At 41.3% G+C, this 17,555-nt stretch overlaps 1 protein-coding gene across 7 annotated transcripts in view; it reads left to right on the top strand.

Annotated features, from left to right (window-relative positions):
• Positions 1-17,555, top strand: part of INO80 (INO80 complex ATPase subunit) — a 435,009-nt gene that overhangs the window by 397,431 nt on the left and 20,023 nt on the right. For all 7 annotated transcript variants that reach the window (XM_029598597.1, XM_029598598.1, XM_029598600.1 and 4 more), the window contains one exon: positions 463-551. In XM_029598597.1, the coding sequence (XP_029454457.1) occupies positions 463-551 (89 nt within the window). The remainder of the gene's footprint in view (positions 1-462; positions 552-17,555) is intronic.

The following is a 17,555-nucleotide window of genomic DNA, read 5'->3' as shown; positions in this document are numbered from 1 at the left end:
ACTCTGGCTTTGATATACTCGATACTGAACTCCTGCAGAGGGGGTAGTAGTATATATGGATACGCCCCCTCAAAGCTTGTGCTGACTCCATCTGCTGGATTGGGGACATAACCCACTGTCTGGACTGATCCATGGTACTACAGGAACGAAAATTAGCAGGTAAGTAATAATTTTCTTTTCCTGGTTCCTCCCCCCAACACTCTTGCTTCCTGATACATCCTTTTGTTTTCAGCTGTACTGTCTCACATTAATTTTGAATCTGTCCTTAGATATTTTCCTGCAGGATGTTTTGGCACACTGATTACATAGAAACAGAGCACATGAGCTCAATCCATATTCTACCTTACCAGTGCTATCTTTTAGACTGTACACTGTCTAGGCAGCATGTTGGCTACCCATTGATTGGACATTTTGAAGTTGGTATTCTTATCTTTCCCTCGTGATGTTTTTGTTTTCTGACAGTGCGGCAGCGTCAAGAGGAGAAGCGACAGCAGGAAGAGTCAAATCGGGTGAAGGAGCGTAAACGCAAAAGGGAAAAGTATGCTGAGAAGGTACATGTGGTAAAATTTCTTTGGATCAACAAAACAAAAAAAGGGCACAGCAAACACAAAATACAAGCAAAACAGCTTATTCTCACATATAGAACTATAAAGAAGGTGTCAGCAAGCCAGACAGTGTGCCCTATAGAGAACAGGTCACCTGGACTAATCATTCACCTTCAAGAGCAAAAACCCTTCAAAGTTTTTTTTTCTTTTTAATTTTTTTTTGCAAATAAAATCTTATTTTAAAGACAAATATTGTCAAATCGATATCAATATGAAGATGTCCAGTCTCAAACTGGTATCAAGTCCTAGCCCAACACTGCTCAGTTCCTCAGTAAGCTTCTTCATCGGCTAATTTGTTTTGTATTGATGCTCTACTGTGGGATACAATGGCTCTTTTGGTATATTGATATAAATATTGTTTGAAAACATTCAGTTACGTAATCTCCTATAATATGAATATTATTTCTTGTTCCATTTCACTATTTTAGTCTGCTGGATCATTTTTATTTTTTAGCTCCAATATTTTTTTCTAAGATGTCTCCACCATTGCATCTATATTTTCTTCTATTCTTTGTTCCATATTTGCTACACAATTTCCAAGATTTTCTACATCGTTTCTTAAGTTGTATAAACTCTGGCGTACCCCCTTGCAGAGTTGCTTTTAGCTCATGTTTTAGTATTTTTAAATAATGATCAAATGTCAGCTTTGGTAGCTGGGGTTTTGTCCAGTATTGCTGGTTCATCTGTCTGTATCTTTTTTGGTCTGTAGTTGGCAATTTTGTAGGTACTTGTTTTTCAGGTTTGAAATATGTTTACAAATTGTCCATTTCCCTTCTTACTGCCATTTTACCAGGATCAGCACCTCAATTATAGTACAGTATAATCCTCTACATGTCTCATTTGAATCCTTAAAAATTTTCATCTTTTTTTAAATTTCAGGTTCGGGCTTCTGTAAAAAAACAAAACAAAAAAAAAAAACATTTCCCTTAAATGTTTCTCCTTCTCAGAGTCCAACTGAATTAGTTTAGAGCTGACTCTTCAGGTTTAAAACTTCTTTTGCCATTTGAAGACAAGCAACTATATTGATTTCAGCTCTCTCTTTTGAAACTGTGCAGCTCCCACTGAAACTATTGGCAAAGTTCTGCTATTTCATCTCGCTGCATCCTGTCCACCATGTTTTCTAGTCCTTTCTACAAGCCACTGCTAACACTGTCCATCTCAAACTGGAATGAGTAAACATTAATCAGTTGTTTACTCTTTTGAAAAGTACAAAGACCAGGGGGGACACAATGGAAGTTACTAGATAATACATTTAAACTAATAAGAAAATATTTTTTTTTACTTAATGTATAATTAAGCTCTGGAATTCATTGCCAGAGAATGTGGTGAAAGCTATTAGTGTAGCTGCATTTAAAAAAGCTTTAGACAAGTTCCTGGAGGAAAGGTTCATTAACCATTATTAAGGTGGAGTTATAGAAATCCATTGCTTATTCTTGGAATAAGCAGCTTGGCATCTGTCTAACCCTTGGGATCCTGCCAGGTAGTTGTGATGTGATTTGACCACTGTTGGAAGCAGGATACTGTCTTGATGGACCTTTGGTCTGGCCCAGTATGGCAAGTCTTATGTTCCCCACCACCAGCTCACGCTCCTTCAATCACACTGGCACTCCCTGATTGTTCTCTCAGTTCCTCCAGATTCCTCCAGACTGCTGCCACAGATCTCCCTGACTCAGACCCATTCTTCACTAATCCTGAGGCCCATACCTTGGCCTGCACTAGTTCATCTTAACTTGTCACCTTGGTATTCTTTTAAAACTTACTTGAACACCAGTGTGATCTCACCCTTACTCTAAGGTTACTGCTTCTCAGCTATCATGGTTCCATATTCAGCATATCACTTGTCCTATCGTTACTCTTAATATGGAACCCAATATTGTGTATCTATGATTAGCATTACTTTTCCTTATGTGAATCACTTTGTACTTGTCCACATTAAATTTCATCTGCCACTTTGATGTGCCGTCTAGTCAGTTCTCCCTCAATAAGCAGAGCTGAATTAGCCATGACATGTGGGTGGCATCATAAGAACATAAGAAATTGCCATACTCGGTCAGACCAAGGGTCCAACAAGCCCAGCATCCTGTTTCCAACAGTGGCCAATCCAGGCTTACAAGTACCTGGCAAGTACCAAAAAACTAAATAGATCCCATGCTACTGATACCAGTAATAGCAGTGGCTATTCTCTCAATCAACTTGATTAATAGCAGTTATTGGACTTCTCCTCCTAGAACTTAACCAAACCTTTTTTAAACTAGCTACACTAACTGCACTAAGCACATAATCTGGCAACAAATTCCAGAGTGAAAAACATTTTTCTCCAATTTGTTTTAAATATGCTACTTGCTAATTTCATGGAATGCCCCCTAGTCCTTCTATTAATGCTAGATTACAAATTTTAACTAATAGATCTGAAATTTCATTTTTTTGTTCCTTCACAACCTTAAGGTGCATACCATTCAGTCCAGGTGATTTGCTACTCTTTAGTTTGTCAATCTGGCCTACTATGTCGTCCAGGTTCACAATTATTTGGTTCCGTCCACCTGGCTCATCGCCAGGTGGACGGAACCAGTATCTCCCCAACATCCTCATTAGCAAACACAGGAACAAAGAATTAATTTAGTCTTTCTGCAAAGGCCTTATTTTCCCATCCAATGGTCCAACCAACCCCCTCATAGGTTTCTTGCTTCAGATATATTTTTTAAAGTTTTTATTGTGAGGTTTTTTCTCTTGGCCAACTTCATTTCAAATTCTTTCTTAGCCTGCCTTATCAATGTTTTACACTTAACTTGATAATGCTTATACTTTTTCTTATTTTCTTCAGATGGATCCTTCTTCCAATTTTTGAAGGATTTTTTTTGGCTAAAATAGCCTCTTTCACCTCACCTTTTAACCATGCCGGTAATCATTTTGCCTTCCTTTCACCTTTCGTAATGCATGGACTACATCTGGACTGTGCTTCTAAGACTGTATTTTTAAACAATGTCCATGCCTGTTATACACTTTTAACCTTTGCATCTGCATCTTTCAGGTTTTGGGGGGGGGTTTGTTTTTTTTTTTTTTTTTTAACTATTTTCCTAATTTTATCAAAGTTTTCCTTTTGAAAATTTAGTGTTAGAGCTGTAGATTTACATATTGTCCCCTTCCAGTCATTAGTTCCAATTTGTTCATGTTTTGATCACTATTGCCAAGTGGCCCCACCACTGTTACCTCTCTCACCAAATCCTGCGTTCCACTAAGAATTAAATCTAAAATAGCTCCCTCTCTCGATGATTCCTGAACCAATTGCTCCATGAAGCAGTCGTTTATTCCATCCAGGAATTTTATGTCTCTGGTATGTCTGTCCTGATGTTACATTTACCCAGTCAATACTGGGGTAATTAAAATCTCCCATTATTAGTGCACTGCAAAATTGCCCAGGAAGGAGCCTCCACCTGGAGTCCTGTATGTAGTTCTCAAGAGGATGATCCTATACTGGTACAGAGAATGATGTCTTCCTAATTCTGGGCCAGAGGACACAATTAGTTTCTTGATGCATTAGATTTAATGATGTATTAATGTATGTTATATTATTATTGTACTATATTTTTCTTTGTAAATCACTGTGGGTTGTACTTAAATACAAGGAAGATGATCTAGGAATTGGCATTAATACTAGAGTAGCTGACTTGGAGAAGAATTTCTTTACCTCTTTAGTGACCAGTGATGAGAAGAGCAGCTTTCCTCAGGAACTACCTTCAGAAATCCCAGTGCTGCAAAATAGCCGCCCTCCCCCCAGGCCATCCCTCTCTGCAGAGGAGTATAGCCAGCATTCTGAGGTTGAAGCGTGGGACACCACCAATTTGGATATGTCTCTGGAGTTTTCTCCTCCAAGCTGACCAAGGTCTCCACCCCAGTTGCCATCATCTTCATCGTGGTCATGGGTTAGTGTCCTTCCACCTCACGGTTTGGAGGCAGAGTTTATGGGGATCCTCTCAGACCCCTTATCTGATCTGCTGGAGATTTATCCCCACCAGAAGACCTTTCATACTCTTAAGTTCCTGGACAAATAGGGTAAGGCCACTGTGATTCAATGTCTGCTGAGACAAGGATCCCCACACTGACGTCTTTGGCCTACTTCAGATTCTGGAAAACCCTTCTGAACCAGCAGCTATCACATGTCATCAAATCCTGCGGGATCTGCAAATGAGAATGTGAGATAATCCAGCAGATGGTAGAGGTGCATTCCTGCAGCTGGGAAGTCTTACGGTTTAAATTGCTCCCAGGAAATTTGGAAGCTTGTCCTTCCTGCCTTGGTAGAGTAGAGACGTTGGGGGGGTGGGGGGGGCAGTGGTCCTTTGCTGGCCTGGTACCAGTGATGTAGAGAAACAAAGTCAGTGGCACTTGTTCTCCCCACTGGATCTTCTTCCCCCTGTGACGCTCTTCGCTCAGGCCATGGAGTGGTGGTCAGCTCCCTGGTTCAGGAGTCGACAATAAGATCCTTCTAAGGAAAGTACCTTCTGTTGTCTACTAAGTTTAAAAAACAAAAAAAGAATGCTTGAGGGGAAACTGAAAGCAGGAAGCCTTGCAGAGTCTGCTGCTTCAGTCCACTCATCGCAGAAAGATTTTAGGAATATAAGCAGTGGCATAGCTACGGGTGAAGGAAACAACAGAAGAATAGATGCCAGATGTCTTTGAACATATTTATTGTAGTGGAGATGGTTTTTATAAAAAGACTGACTCAGCCGAGTTTTGCCACACATCTAGTGGCTGCCTCAGGGGCTATAGTAAAATAACATCAAATACAGAAAAATTAAAAAAGACATATACAACTTAAAAAATCAATTATATAAAATATTAATATGCAAACATATAAAAGAACATTTAAAATGGTGACATGAAATAGAACATATAAAGGAGATCAAGAGCTAGAGCAAACTACATATGTCTAAAATGTGGTAAGTATAAAACCTGTATACATCATTTATTTATTTATTTATTTAAAATTTTTATATACCGGCATTCATGATACAATCACATCATGCCGGTTTACATAGAACAGGGGTGTACAAAGAACAAATGAGTAACCTATTAGTGAGGAGGAAGCAGTTACAAATAACAAGGTACTAGAACTGGGAGTAGAGAAGAAAGGGAGAGGATAACATTAGATAAAGATATTTACATTAAATTAACATTTTTACAATGGGAGGTAGTTCAACAGGCTGCAAGGGTTAATCAGTGTCCGGGAATACTTTTTTGAACAGCCAGGTCTTAAGTCTTTTCCTGAAGTAAGATGTTAAGTAAAAGTTTTGTAAGAATCTTAAAGAATTTTAAATTCAGTATAAATGAATTAAAACCAACTAAAGCTTAGTTGAGACGACCATAGTAAATTACCCGAGGTAATTTGGAAGAAGAGAAGCGATAATTTAGTCTTCGATTTCTCAGCCCTGGTCACACAAATTGGAGCCTTGGTCTTCTGATTGTCGATGAAGTCAGCGTCTTCCGTTCGCTATTCGCTGCCAGCGCAGATTAGTGTCACGCTTAGGAAGTGGCTCCAACTTATTTGGCATAGCGAAATTAATAGCAAGTCCCGCGTTTTTTAAACCCTCTGGTGCTTCAGTTAATGTTTTCACCCGATACGAGACGCCCTGGACTGAAAAAAAAAGTCCAAATGGGAATGTCCACTGGTATTTTATTTGTGCTCCATGTAGGAGCCGGGTGGCCTCCCGCAATTCAAAGCGTTTGCGTAAAGTGGAATATGGTTATCGTATGACCTTCCCATTGCCACTCGGTTTGTCATCTAGCAGCTTCATAGGTTGTGATTTTTGCTGGTAACTATGGACGCATATAACAATGTCTCTGGCCTTGTTCTCCAGTTGGGATCCTAGTGCTCTGTGTGATTTGTTTGATTTCCACATTAATAGGTCTGTCCTCTGTGTTGTCATTTGTTGCTGCTTTAGTTAGAAAGAAGGAGCATATTTTTATAGCTACGTTTGTGGCATCTTTAATAGGTATCTTCTTCTGGAACTCCCCTAATCCTGAGATTACAGCGTCAAGATCTATTTTCAAGGTCCTCGAGCTTTTTAGCGAATGTTTGGTTTTCTTGCTGCAACTTCAAACATGGAGACTGCGTGGCCTTCCACTCGATTATCTAGGTCATCTACCCTATTTCCCATTGCTGCCAGATCTTTCCTCACCTCTGTGATAGACGCAAGCAGTTCGGATTTATGTTATTTTAAGTCCACTCGAAGCTCCTGAAACCAGCCTCTCATCTCTTCTCTCCTGGGTGGTTCTGTGGGCTGCAGCTCCGGGGATGAAGCTTGTACTGTGTCATTGCTGAGTGTTTCACCAGCAGTATCTGCGGCCTGCACGCTTTCCGGCAGAGGAGCTTCAGTCGGATGTTTACTAAAGCCAAAATGTTTTAAATAGGCTGTTTTCATTTAGTGGTCATCACAGTGCTAAATTTTCAACCCGGGGGTTATTTCTGCTCCATGTAGGGTGATGGGATGGGTTCCAGGGGTAAGGAGCTCAGCTCTCACGTGTCCATCTTTGTTGCTCTCGGTATAGCGCCCCCCCCCCCCCCCCCGGAAGCAGATTTTTTGAGTCATCACACTCTACATCCTGGAGCATGGGAGCTAGTGGATTCAGTCTTTGCAGCAGTTGTGGATAGATAGTGCATGCCTGTCATGGTTCTCATAGCATTTTCCTTCTTTACTCTTCCTCCCTTTCCTTCTAGCCTTCTCCCCCTGTTCAATGTAATTTCTCCAACTTTATTGTTAATTGTAAACCTGCATGATGTTCCACACGAATGTCGGTGTATAAAACTTCATAAATAAATAAATAAAATAAATAAGGTACTGCATTTCTTCACTTCAAGGAGAGAAACAGGATCTGAGGGACTGGATGCACTCAGAGGTGGCAGATGAGAGTTTTGTTGGTTTGTTTTTTTTGTTTTAGTTTTTTTTGTAATTTAACTTTTTATTTGGAGTACAGGCAATAAACAAAATATAACAAGTGTCATACAGCTGTGTCCCCGAAGAGACAATCCCGTAATCCATACTTTCTATATAACCCCATCACAGTCCTGCATCCCCCCCCCCCCAGAACATGACATGTTAGTATCAAAACTATCAACCATCAGAACATGTATAGTTGTTTTAAACATTGCAAGATTTCTAGCATAGTAAAAGTAATAGTAATATGCATGAAACATGACACCTGTGTATCCACAATATAATAATGCATTCAGATGGAGAGATCAACTGGTAAATTGACGCAATCATAATTCAATATGGAGTATAAGACACTTAAACCCATTCCCAGAACCCAGGCTTAGGATCTGGAAGTCAGAAGCCATTCTTCAAAAGGTGTCCATATTTTCCCATACCTTGATAAAGCATCTTTACGATATGCCACAATTTTTTCCATAGCTTGAATGCCTCTGAGTCTGGTGACCAACATTGTGAAAGGAGGCAACGCCTTCCTTTTCCACCATCGTGCAATCACCAGTCTCGCGGCTTTAGCCACATATCGCATTAACTGCACATTTAGTATCTGGATCTGAATGTGCGCATTAACCGCACATTCAGTATCTGGCTTTGTTCTTCCCATAACCCCATAAGCCATGATTCGGGCCATGGCAAAGGTTCCACCCCTAACATATCCCTAGCCAGCTTTTGGACTCTCACCCAAAACGTCTGTATAACTGGGCATGTCCTCCATATATGCACAAACGTCTCCTCCGCCTGATCACATCGCCAGCATTAGTGAGGATATCTTTTCGCTAGTACATCAGGACTAAGATACCTCCGAAAGAACACTTTATATTCATTTTCAATCATAGACATAGACATGGAGTACCTCCCCAAACCCAGAAAACAGGAATCCCAACATTCTTTATCCCAGGTTCCCCCCGAATCTCATACCCAGGCTCTCAGATGTGTTGCCTGATAAATTTCAGTATCCTCCAATAACTTGTAGATTTTGGACATTAGTTTGGGGGGCTTCTTAGATCCAATACAGAACCCGTCCATTAACAAGACTCCCTTTCGGAGGTCTCTAGACACCTCTGAGCTACGTAGAAAATGGTGCAATTGTGCATACGCAGAGTTTTGTTTTTTGTGTGTTTCCTCCATGGCCAGTGATTATAAGAGTATTTCAGAAGATACGTAATAAGGGATGGTAGTGCTGGTGGCTCCAGATTGGCTGATGGGTTACAGATCTAATGAGACTCAGTTGCGAAGAGCTGATGCGGTTTGACCCCCATTCTCAGCCTATTGCTCAAATTTCTGATTGTCAGGTCGATCCAGTATCGTCCGCTCGAGGATTGCCCGTCTGTAACGTGCTCGTAGCGCACAATTCGGGCGCGCAAGGCAATTCGGCGATACAGTCTCCAGTTTCACGCGTCCGTATCGCTTCTGAAAACAGACGCATAACCCTTTCCGCACCCGGCATGTAAATGAACGAAAAAGCTGTATAATGAAGGAATTAGCTATTCCCCTGCGATACTGTAACGGGCGCTGATATTATCTCCTCCGTAACCCGCTGTTCTGCCGCGGCCTTAACCTGCTAGTTTACCGCCTCCCCCTAGTAGGAGTTAGTGTAGTGTAGGGTAAAAACATTGCTTACCCGCCCTGGTCCTGTCCGGTCTCCTGCAGCCCCGTCCGGACCGGACGGGGCTGCAGGAGACCGGACGGGACCAGGGCAAAAAAAAAACAAACGAAAAAGTAGCAAGGCTCGGGCCTGCTATGGTAAGTTTAAAAAGTGTAAAAAACAAAAAACCTGTGTGTTATATAAAAAAATAAAACAATTTTAAATACCTGTCGGAGGGCCGTGGGTCCCGGTGGGCGGCGGGCAGCCATCAGCGGCATCCGGTAGTCCCTTCTCCCTTCCTCCCTCCCTCCCCTGCCTGGATGAGCGCCAAAATCGCACGGGCGGGGGCGGCAGCGGGGGGGGGGGCGGCAGCAGGATCCGGGAGCGGCGGGTAGGCGGCAGCGGGGTCCGGGGGGGCAGCGGCAGCGGGGTCCGGGGGTGGCAGCGAGATCCGGGGAGCCAGCAGCGGCAGCATGTTCGATCGGGTAGGCAGCTAGGTGGCAAAGTAAAGATGGCCGCCTGCACGGGAAAATCGTGCAATTGGCCGCTGAAGACGTGACGTCACGACGTTTGGCGTCACGGGGTGTGACGTCACGTCTTCAGCGGCCAATTGCACGATTTTCCCGTGCAGGCGGCCATCTTTACTTTGCCACCTAGCTGCCTGCCCGATCGAACATGCTGCCGCTGCTGGCTCCCCGGATCTCGCTGCCACCCCCGGACCCCGCTGCCGCTGCCCCCCCGGGCCCCCGCTGCCGCCTACCCCCCGCCCCCGGATCCTGCTGCGGCCCCCCCCCCCCCCCCCCCCCCCCCGCTGCCGACCCGCCCGTGCGATTTTGGCGCTCATCCAGGCAGGGGAGGGAGGGAGGAAGGGAGAAGGGACTACCGGATGCCGCTGATGGCTGCCCGCCGCCCACCGGGACCCACGGCCCTCCGACAGGTATTTAAAATTGTTTTATTTTTTTATATAACACACAGGTTTTTTGTTTTTTACACTTTTTAAACTTTTTTACACTTCCTGGTGCCTGTCATTTCAAATGTCATTTGAAATGACAGGTACCAGCGCACCCAGGTTACTGTATAGGCGCTGTTACAGCGCCTATACAGTAAAATGGGTTGCGCGGGCATAACCCTTCCCTAACGCTTCACAGCCGCGGCATGCATTTGCATGCGATTAGAGGAGAGTATCGGGGAGTTAGTGAAGAGAACTGTGCGTGCGGGGAGGAAGGGTGCGCCTGACACTACCTCACTGTTTTTACCGCGGCCTTACTGGATCGACCTGTGTGATAGAAGATGTGGCCTCCTTTCCTCTCTAGGCCTGGCTTTTGAGAGGAGAAGGCTGAGAAGTAGAGAATATTCTATAAGAATTCTTTGAGGGGATTCTCTGTGAAACTGAACTAGTTGGTGGCGGTGAAGAAATAGATAGTTATAGCACAATGAGATTGCACTGATCAGACTTGTAGAAATATCCAACACTATTGAAATGCTAAAAAGTATGTTAAAGAGTAACTAGTATGTTAAAGGTCAGCATTGTTTTGCTTCTACCTTCTGAGCTCAACTTACAAGAAATCAGATGTCTTACAAGAATGCAGTCTTATTAGCATATGTGAGATAAAATAAGAATTTTAATTAGTTGGAAAATGTTATGCAGACAAACAAATCATTGGAGTGTAAATTTAGGGGTGGTGACATATTTAACTGAGTGTAACAACTTGGGAACTCTGAGCTGGAGTTTACTCTGCATTGTTTGGAAAGCTACACTGCTCCTTATAAGTTATATTTATTAAAACTAAATATTTATTTTTCTCTTATTGGCTGTTGGTATTCAATGTTTACTAGCGCCCTCTACAATTCAGAAGAGGTTATAGCTACTTTTCTGCATATGCAAAGAAGTTCATTTCTGTGGCCTGTAGCAGAGTTTGGGCGGGGGTTTTTTTCAATGCTTGGTATGAGGAAAAGAGGATTTCTCCTTTTAAGATTTATTTATTTTATTTTATTTTATTTTAGAAATTTTTATATACCGCGGCACGTTAAGAACATCACCTCTGTTTACAATAAACAATAATTCAGCAACAGGCTTTACATTCTAAAGATCATAGAACAAAACATATATCCAAAAAATTCCATGTATGATAGAAAACATATAATACAAATAAACAAGCTTAATACAAGATTAAACAAGCCTAACTTGGGCAGTTATATAGTAAGTAAGTATAAATAACTAGGTATTTTCAAACAATAGTAGCAAGGAGAGTCAATCTTGAATTCTAAATGTAGAATGGTGTTGTATTTCAGGAGAAACGTATATAGATTACAAGGAGTTGCCGGTGGGAGTAATAATCGAGGTAATGTGGGTAGAAGAGATGGGAAGGAGTGATTGGCAGTTCAGGTTAATAGATTTCCAGTTAAGAGTAAGCTTGTTTGAATAGCCATGTTTTGAGGTTTTGTTTAAACTTCTTATGGCAGGGCTCCTGGCGTAGGTCAGGGGGGCATTTTGTTCCAAACGTTGGTTCCTGCAATAGTAAATGAGCGTTCTCTCGTCAAAACATGTTTGATATGCTTGAGAGTGGGAGTTTGGAGTTTGGCTTGGTGGATAGTTCTTGTTGGTCTATTTGATGCCACTCTAATTGATTCTTTTCTTTTTACAAAAGGATTTGGAGAAAGGTCTGGCATTGAGCTCCTGTAAGGTCCAGGTGTTAGCTATTTCTTGTTATAGAGGTAGGATACAAGATGTTTGTCGGCTCACCTGGATGTTTTGAGATTTTTTGAAAGAAGTGAAACACCTGCAGCTTCCAATCTGGAAAGTGTTTATACCTTGGGATCTTAATCTGGTCCTGTCATTTTTGTATATGCCACATTAGGGGTTGTACAGTGAAGGATTTGACTTTGAAGACTGTTTTTGGTAGCAATTTGCTCGATGAGACAAATTTCAGAGATCCAGAGTCTTTATGGAAATCCTTTTTTAAAGATATCCAAGAGCAGGTTCTATTTGCACAGTTCCCTCCTTCTTGCCAAAGGTGCTTTTGCCTTTTTATTTGGATCAGTCAGTGGCACTGCCTTCCTTTAGAAAGTCTGGCTTTGGGGAGCTTCATTTTTTGGATGTGAGCAGAGCCCTTCTCAGATATCTGACAGTGACCAATTCTTTCAGAATGTCAGATCATCTGCTTATTTTTTCAGGACAAAAGAAAGGAGAACTGGTAGCAAAGTCCACGTTGGCCAGATAAATCAAAGAAGCTATCGGTTTCAGCTGATCTTTTGAAGGGACTGGTAATCTCGAAGGAGCTTAAAGTGCATTTGACTAGAGCGCAAGTGATGACTTGTTTTCTCTGGAGGATATTTGTAAGGCAGCAACCTGGTCTTCCTTGCATGCTTTTTCCAAACTTTACACATTGGATGTGCTAGGCTCCCTCCCAGGGTAAGGGTGATTTGGATACATCCCCTCTGGTTTGGTGGAATGATAAGGAAAAATTTGGTTCTAACTTGCTAATTTTCTTTCCTTGAGACCTTCCAGACCAGTCCAGGATCCCACCTGATTTGCTTTAGCCTGCCTTGTAGAATGAGGTATTTTCTTACATTTTCAGAAATGTGGTATATTATAATTAATTCTTCTGTGGTTAAATTCATGTTTTAGCTATATCGGGGCTGAGTTTTTGGATTGACTTCCCTGTTAGGGGGGGGGAAGTTTCTATATTATGTGCTTTGATATAGAAATACTGAGGAGCTGCAGTAGGGCTCGAGGAAAGAAAATTAGCAGGTAAAAACCACATTTTTCTTGCTGCCTTACTGCTGCAGCTTTCCTTCTCTGCACCAGTTCATGAGAGGGAAGCTGTTTGCTTCCACCTCCTTCTGCCCTTTCTGGGTATTTGTATATCAAAGCATGCCTCTACTGTCTTCTGATCCACATGGGCCCATGTTAGTGTGGTGTAAAATACCTTCCTCCTTCAGTCTGTGTGGGCTGGCACAAGTATGGTATTAAGGGATTTGTATTATGGGCAGGTCTGATACAAGGATATTAGGAACCCAATAGTTCTCAAACCTGTTTTGGGAACTCCCAGTTAATCAGGATATTTGCAATGAATGTACATAAGTTAAATTTGCATGCAGTGATATCCTGAAAACCTGACTGGCTGGAGGTTCCCTAGGACAGGTTTGGGAATCTCTGCCCTAGGTGAACCTTCAGCCTTGCTCCCTCCCGTCCCCCCCCCCCCCCCCCCCCCCCCCCCCCCCCGCACCTATCCCCCAGCTAGCTTTCAGGTCCACAGGACCCCTCCCCCAGAGATCTTGATAATTTAAACTCAAATCATTATGAAACCCCCCCCAGAGAAATCCTGCAAAAACACACAATTTGAAAAGGCAGAATATCAAATGCTTATAAATATTTATTTAGGCATTTTATATACTGTTATTCCAAAAGAAGATCACAGTGGTTTACAAAACAATATTCATAATCTAGGTCAACACAACAACAAATACATATTCTGGGTCAATGCAACATCAAATATATGTTAACTAGGAGGCTGTGGCAATAGTTTGTAAAAAAAAAAAATAATAATCCCAGCTTTAGTTTACTGGTTATTAATTACCAAGCCTTCATTATCAAAAATGGACTAAGTTGTCCTAATAACTTAATAGGACCAACACAGGCTAAGCTAAAAAAAAAAAGTCCAATATGAGCTGCCCAGAATATAAGTCCATTTTAATGTAATTTATTTATTTATTCATTTTTAGAGTTTTTGTTACAAATAAAATAATCACTCTTATTTGTACTCAAATAGTTCAGTTCTATTACATATCCAGTGAGCTCAAAACAAACAATTATCAAAAGCAAAAACTTAGCTTATATCTCTACCATAGGAATCATATTCTACATGTTCTATCTGGAGGTAGAACTAGGAGAGGTGGAATAACAGTGGACCAAACTAAAGGGAGCAATTACAAATCTATATGTTAGAAAAGTAAACAAAAGTAAGAGAAATAAGAAACCGATCTGGTTCTCAAAGGAGGTGGCTGACAAAAGCAAAAAAAGCAGCATTCAAGAATTATAAAGGATCCCAAAAAGAGTAACACAAGGAAGAATATCTGACAAAACCAAGGGAGATGAAGAAAGTAATCAAGAAAGCAAAAAGACTAACAGAAGAAAGGATTGCCAAAGAGGTAAACCGAGGTGACAAAACATTCTTCAGATACATCAGAGAAAGAGCCAAACAGGTATAGTGAAATTGAGAGGTCAGCAGGATCAATATGTGGAGAGAGACGAAAAAATGGCGTAAATATTAAACAAATACTTCAGTTCAGTGTTCACTAAAGCAGTGGTTCTCAACCTTTTTTCCGTCAAGACACACCTGACAGATGATGCTCTCGTGCGTGACACATTGCACACTACATTTAACAGCCTTACTGAAAAAAAGAAATCCTAGATATTTTATTGTTAAAAATTATGCAGGACAAAGACAACATATTCTTTAATTTCAATAACTGTTTATAAAATATCATTAATAAATATTTTTTTCACAAAAATGTTAATCTTTGCTTATGTATCAGTGAGAAATCTGGGACTGATATGCATATGCAGCACACAGTTTTCGATACAAACTCATGCATTTTACTGTCAACCTCAGAAAGTTCTGACCTCTTCTGGAATTTATACAAAGAAGAGAGAGAAAATTTCGCCTTTCAACTCAGCATACAAAAAATATATTCAAATTCTGATACCCCCTCAGTAATAGTACGTCAAAATCCCTTCCCTGCCAGACACTTTGTGAAATAACATGAAAACCTGCTAAAAAGGCATTTAGAAATTATATAGCGTAGCAGCCATACCATAAGAGAACTAACACCCAGGATGTGAAAGGCAACAACCTTACCTATGAAAAAGTAAGACTTTCAATATAGAGCACAGTACACTTACTATTGGAAAAACAAAGCAAGCCAGACTACTCTAGATTCCTACACAGAATCTACATCCTATTTAGCAGAATCCCTCAGGTATGTCAAGCAGACTGACCCTTATCTAATACAGAACAAAAGACAATAAATTATAAACAAAGATACAGAAAAAAATGGGAAAAGCAGGAACAGGGAGTGATGATAGATAATTTTAAGTACCAGGCTCCTTACGCTGCACTCTCCACAAGTAGCAAGCACATGTGGCTATTATAGAAAGCATAGGCTTGCTATGTCAAATTTTTGGTGACACACCTTCCATCCCTTGGTGACACACTGGTTGAGAACCACTGCACTAAAGAAGACCCTGGAGAAGGACCATCGCTAGTTATCAAGACTGTGGAAGGGGGTAGAGTAGACAAAACTCCATTTACAGAAGAGAATGTATGGGAAGAGCTAGGAAAACTGAAAGTGGACAAAGCCATGGGGCCTGATGAGGTTCACCCCAGAATACTGAGGGAGCTCAGAGATGTGCTGGCGGGTCCACTGTGTGACCTGAGCAATAGATCCTTGGAAACGGGAGTGGTGCCGAGTGATTGGAGAAGAAAGGTAGTGGTCCCGCTTCACAAGAGTGAGAGCAGAGAGGAGGCTGGAAACTACAGGCCGGTTAGCCTCACCTCGGTGGAGGGAAAATTAATGGAGACTCTGCTGAAGGAAAGCATAGTGAACTATCTACAATCCAGTGGGTTGCTTCATCCGGGACAACATGGATTCACCAGGGGGAAATCCTGTCAGATGAATCTGATTGATTTTTTTGATTGGGTGACTAGAGAATTGGATCAGGGAAGAGCGCTCGATGTGATTTACTTGGGTTTTAGTAAAGCTTTTGATACGGTCCCACATAGAAGACTCATGAATAAAATGAGAAGCTTGGGAGTGAGCGCCAAGGTGGTGGCATGGATTACAAACTGGTTGACGGATAGAAGACAGCGTGTGATGGTAAATGGAACTTGCTCTGAAGAGAGAACAGTGTTAAGTGGAGTGCCATAGGGATCAGTGTTGGGACTGGTTCTGTTCAATATTTTTGTGAGCGACATTGCGGAAGAGATAGAAGGTAAAGTTTTTCTATTTGCAGAAGATACTAAGATCTGCAACAGAGTGGACACACCGGAAGGAGTAGAGCGAATGAGACATGATTTAAGGAAGCTTGAAAAGTGGGTGAAGATGTGGCAGCTGGGATTCAATGCCAAGAATTGCAGAGTCATGCATCTGGGGTGTGGTAATCCCAAAGAGCTGTATGTGATGGGGGGTGAAGGGCTGTTGTGCACAGAACAAGAGAGAGACCTCGGGGTAATAGTGTCTAGTGATCTGAAGAAGGCGAAGCAATGTGACAAGATAATAGCAAAAGCCAGAAGAATGCTGGGCTGCATAAAGAGAGGAATAACCAGTAAGAAAAAGGAAGTGATAATCCCCTTGTACAGGTCCTTGATGAGGCTAGACCTGGAGTACTGTGTTTAGTTCTGGAAACCGCATCTCAAAAGAGACAGAGACAAGATGGAGGTGGTCCAAAGAAGGGCGACCAAAATGGTAGTGGGTCTCCATCAAATGACTTATGAGGAGAGGTTGAAGGAACTAAATATGTAATAACCAGTCAACTAAAGTTGGGATTATTTTTGTATTCTGTTTACTGGAATTCGATTGATTGGGCAGTTTATTGTGATTGCAGTAGTTTGTAATCCATATGTTTCACGTCAATGTCTTTTATGTATTGGTCAGTAAGTTGTCACTTTAAATCGCTCATTACTTATTGCTCATTCTACTAACATTATCTAGATTTTTGAAAGTGAGGTTATTGGCATATTGATATTTTAAGTTAAATCAGATGCATTTCTAAAGAGCCATGTTTTCAGTTCACGTTTGAAATTCTTTTTTTGTTATCAGACGTAATGTGTCTGGTAGAGAATTCCACAACTTGGGGCCCGCTATGGAAAACATTTGGTTCTTTGTTTTGTGATCTTAGGGCTCGTTGTGGTGTGTATGGTTGAAGTGTCAGTCCTATTAAGCAGGGGTTTGTGTCATTGATGATATTAAAAAAAATTAGTCCTGTAAAGTTAATAATGTTTTTCAGCCAATATAATATTCTCAGCTTGGAGTATCCTGTTTTAATTAATTTGCTTATGTGCTTTTTCATTGTAAAGTTCTCATCAATCTGCATTCCTAGATCCTGTACTTGATCCAAGAATGTAATGTTAAAATTACCCAGGCCTAGGGCTGGCGGTTTGACTATATAGGAGTTTTTCCTTAACCACACGTTTAATTTTTTTTTTTTTTTTACTGTTCGTTTCAGCTGAGAGAGCTTTTATTGTATTGCCTTCATGTATGCAGACAGTGTCGATGCAGTTTTTTCAAATGATTTGTCGAATGGGATGTAGAATTGTATGTCATATGCATATAAGAAGTTGATTCCTATTTCAGCTAGTATTGTATACAGAGGCAGCATAT

The sequence above is a fragment of the Rhinatrema bivittatum genome, chromosome 4 (assembly GCF_901001135.1).
Source record: "Rhinatrema bivittatum chromosome 4, aRhiBiv1.1, whole genome shotgun sequence".
Classification (NCBI taxonomy): Eukaryota; Metazoa; Chordata; class Amphibia; order Gymnophiona; family Rhinatrematidae; genus Rhinatrema; species Rhinatrema bivittatum.
Note: the sequence above shows the minus strand (reverse complement) of the source record. Positions and strands in the feature narration are given on the sequence as shown.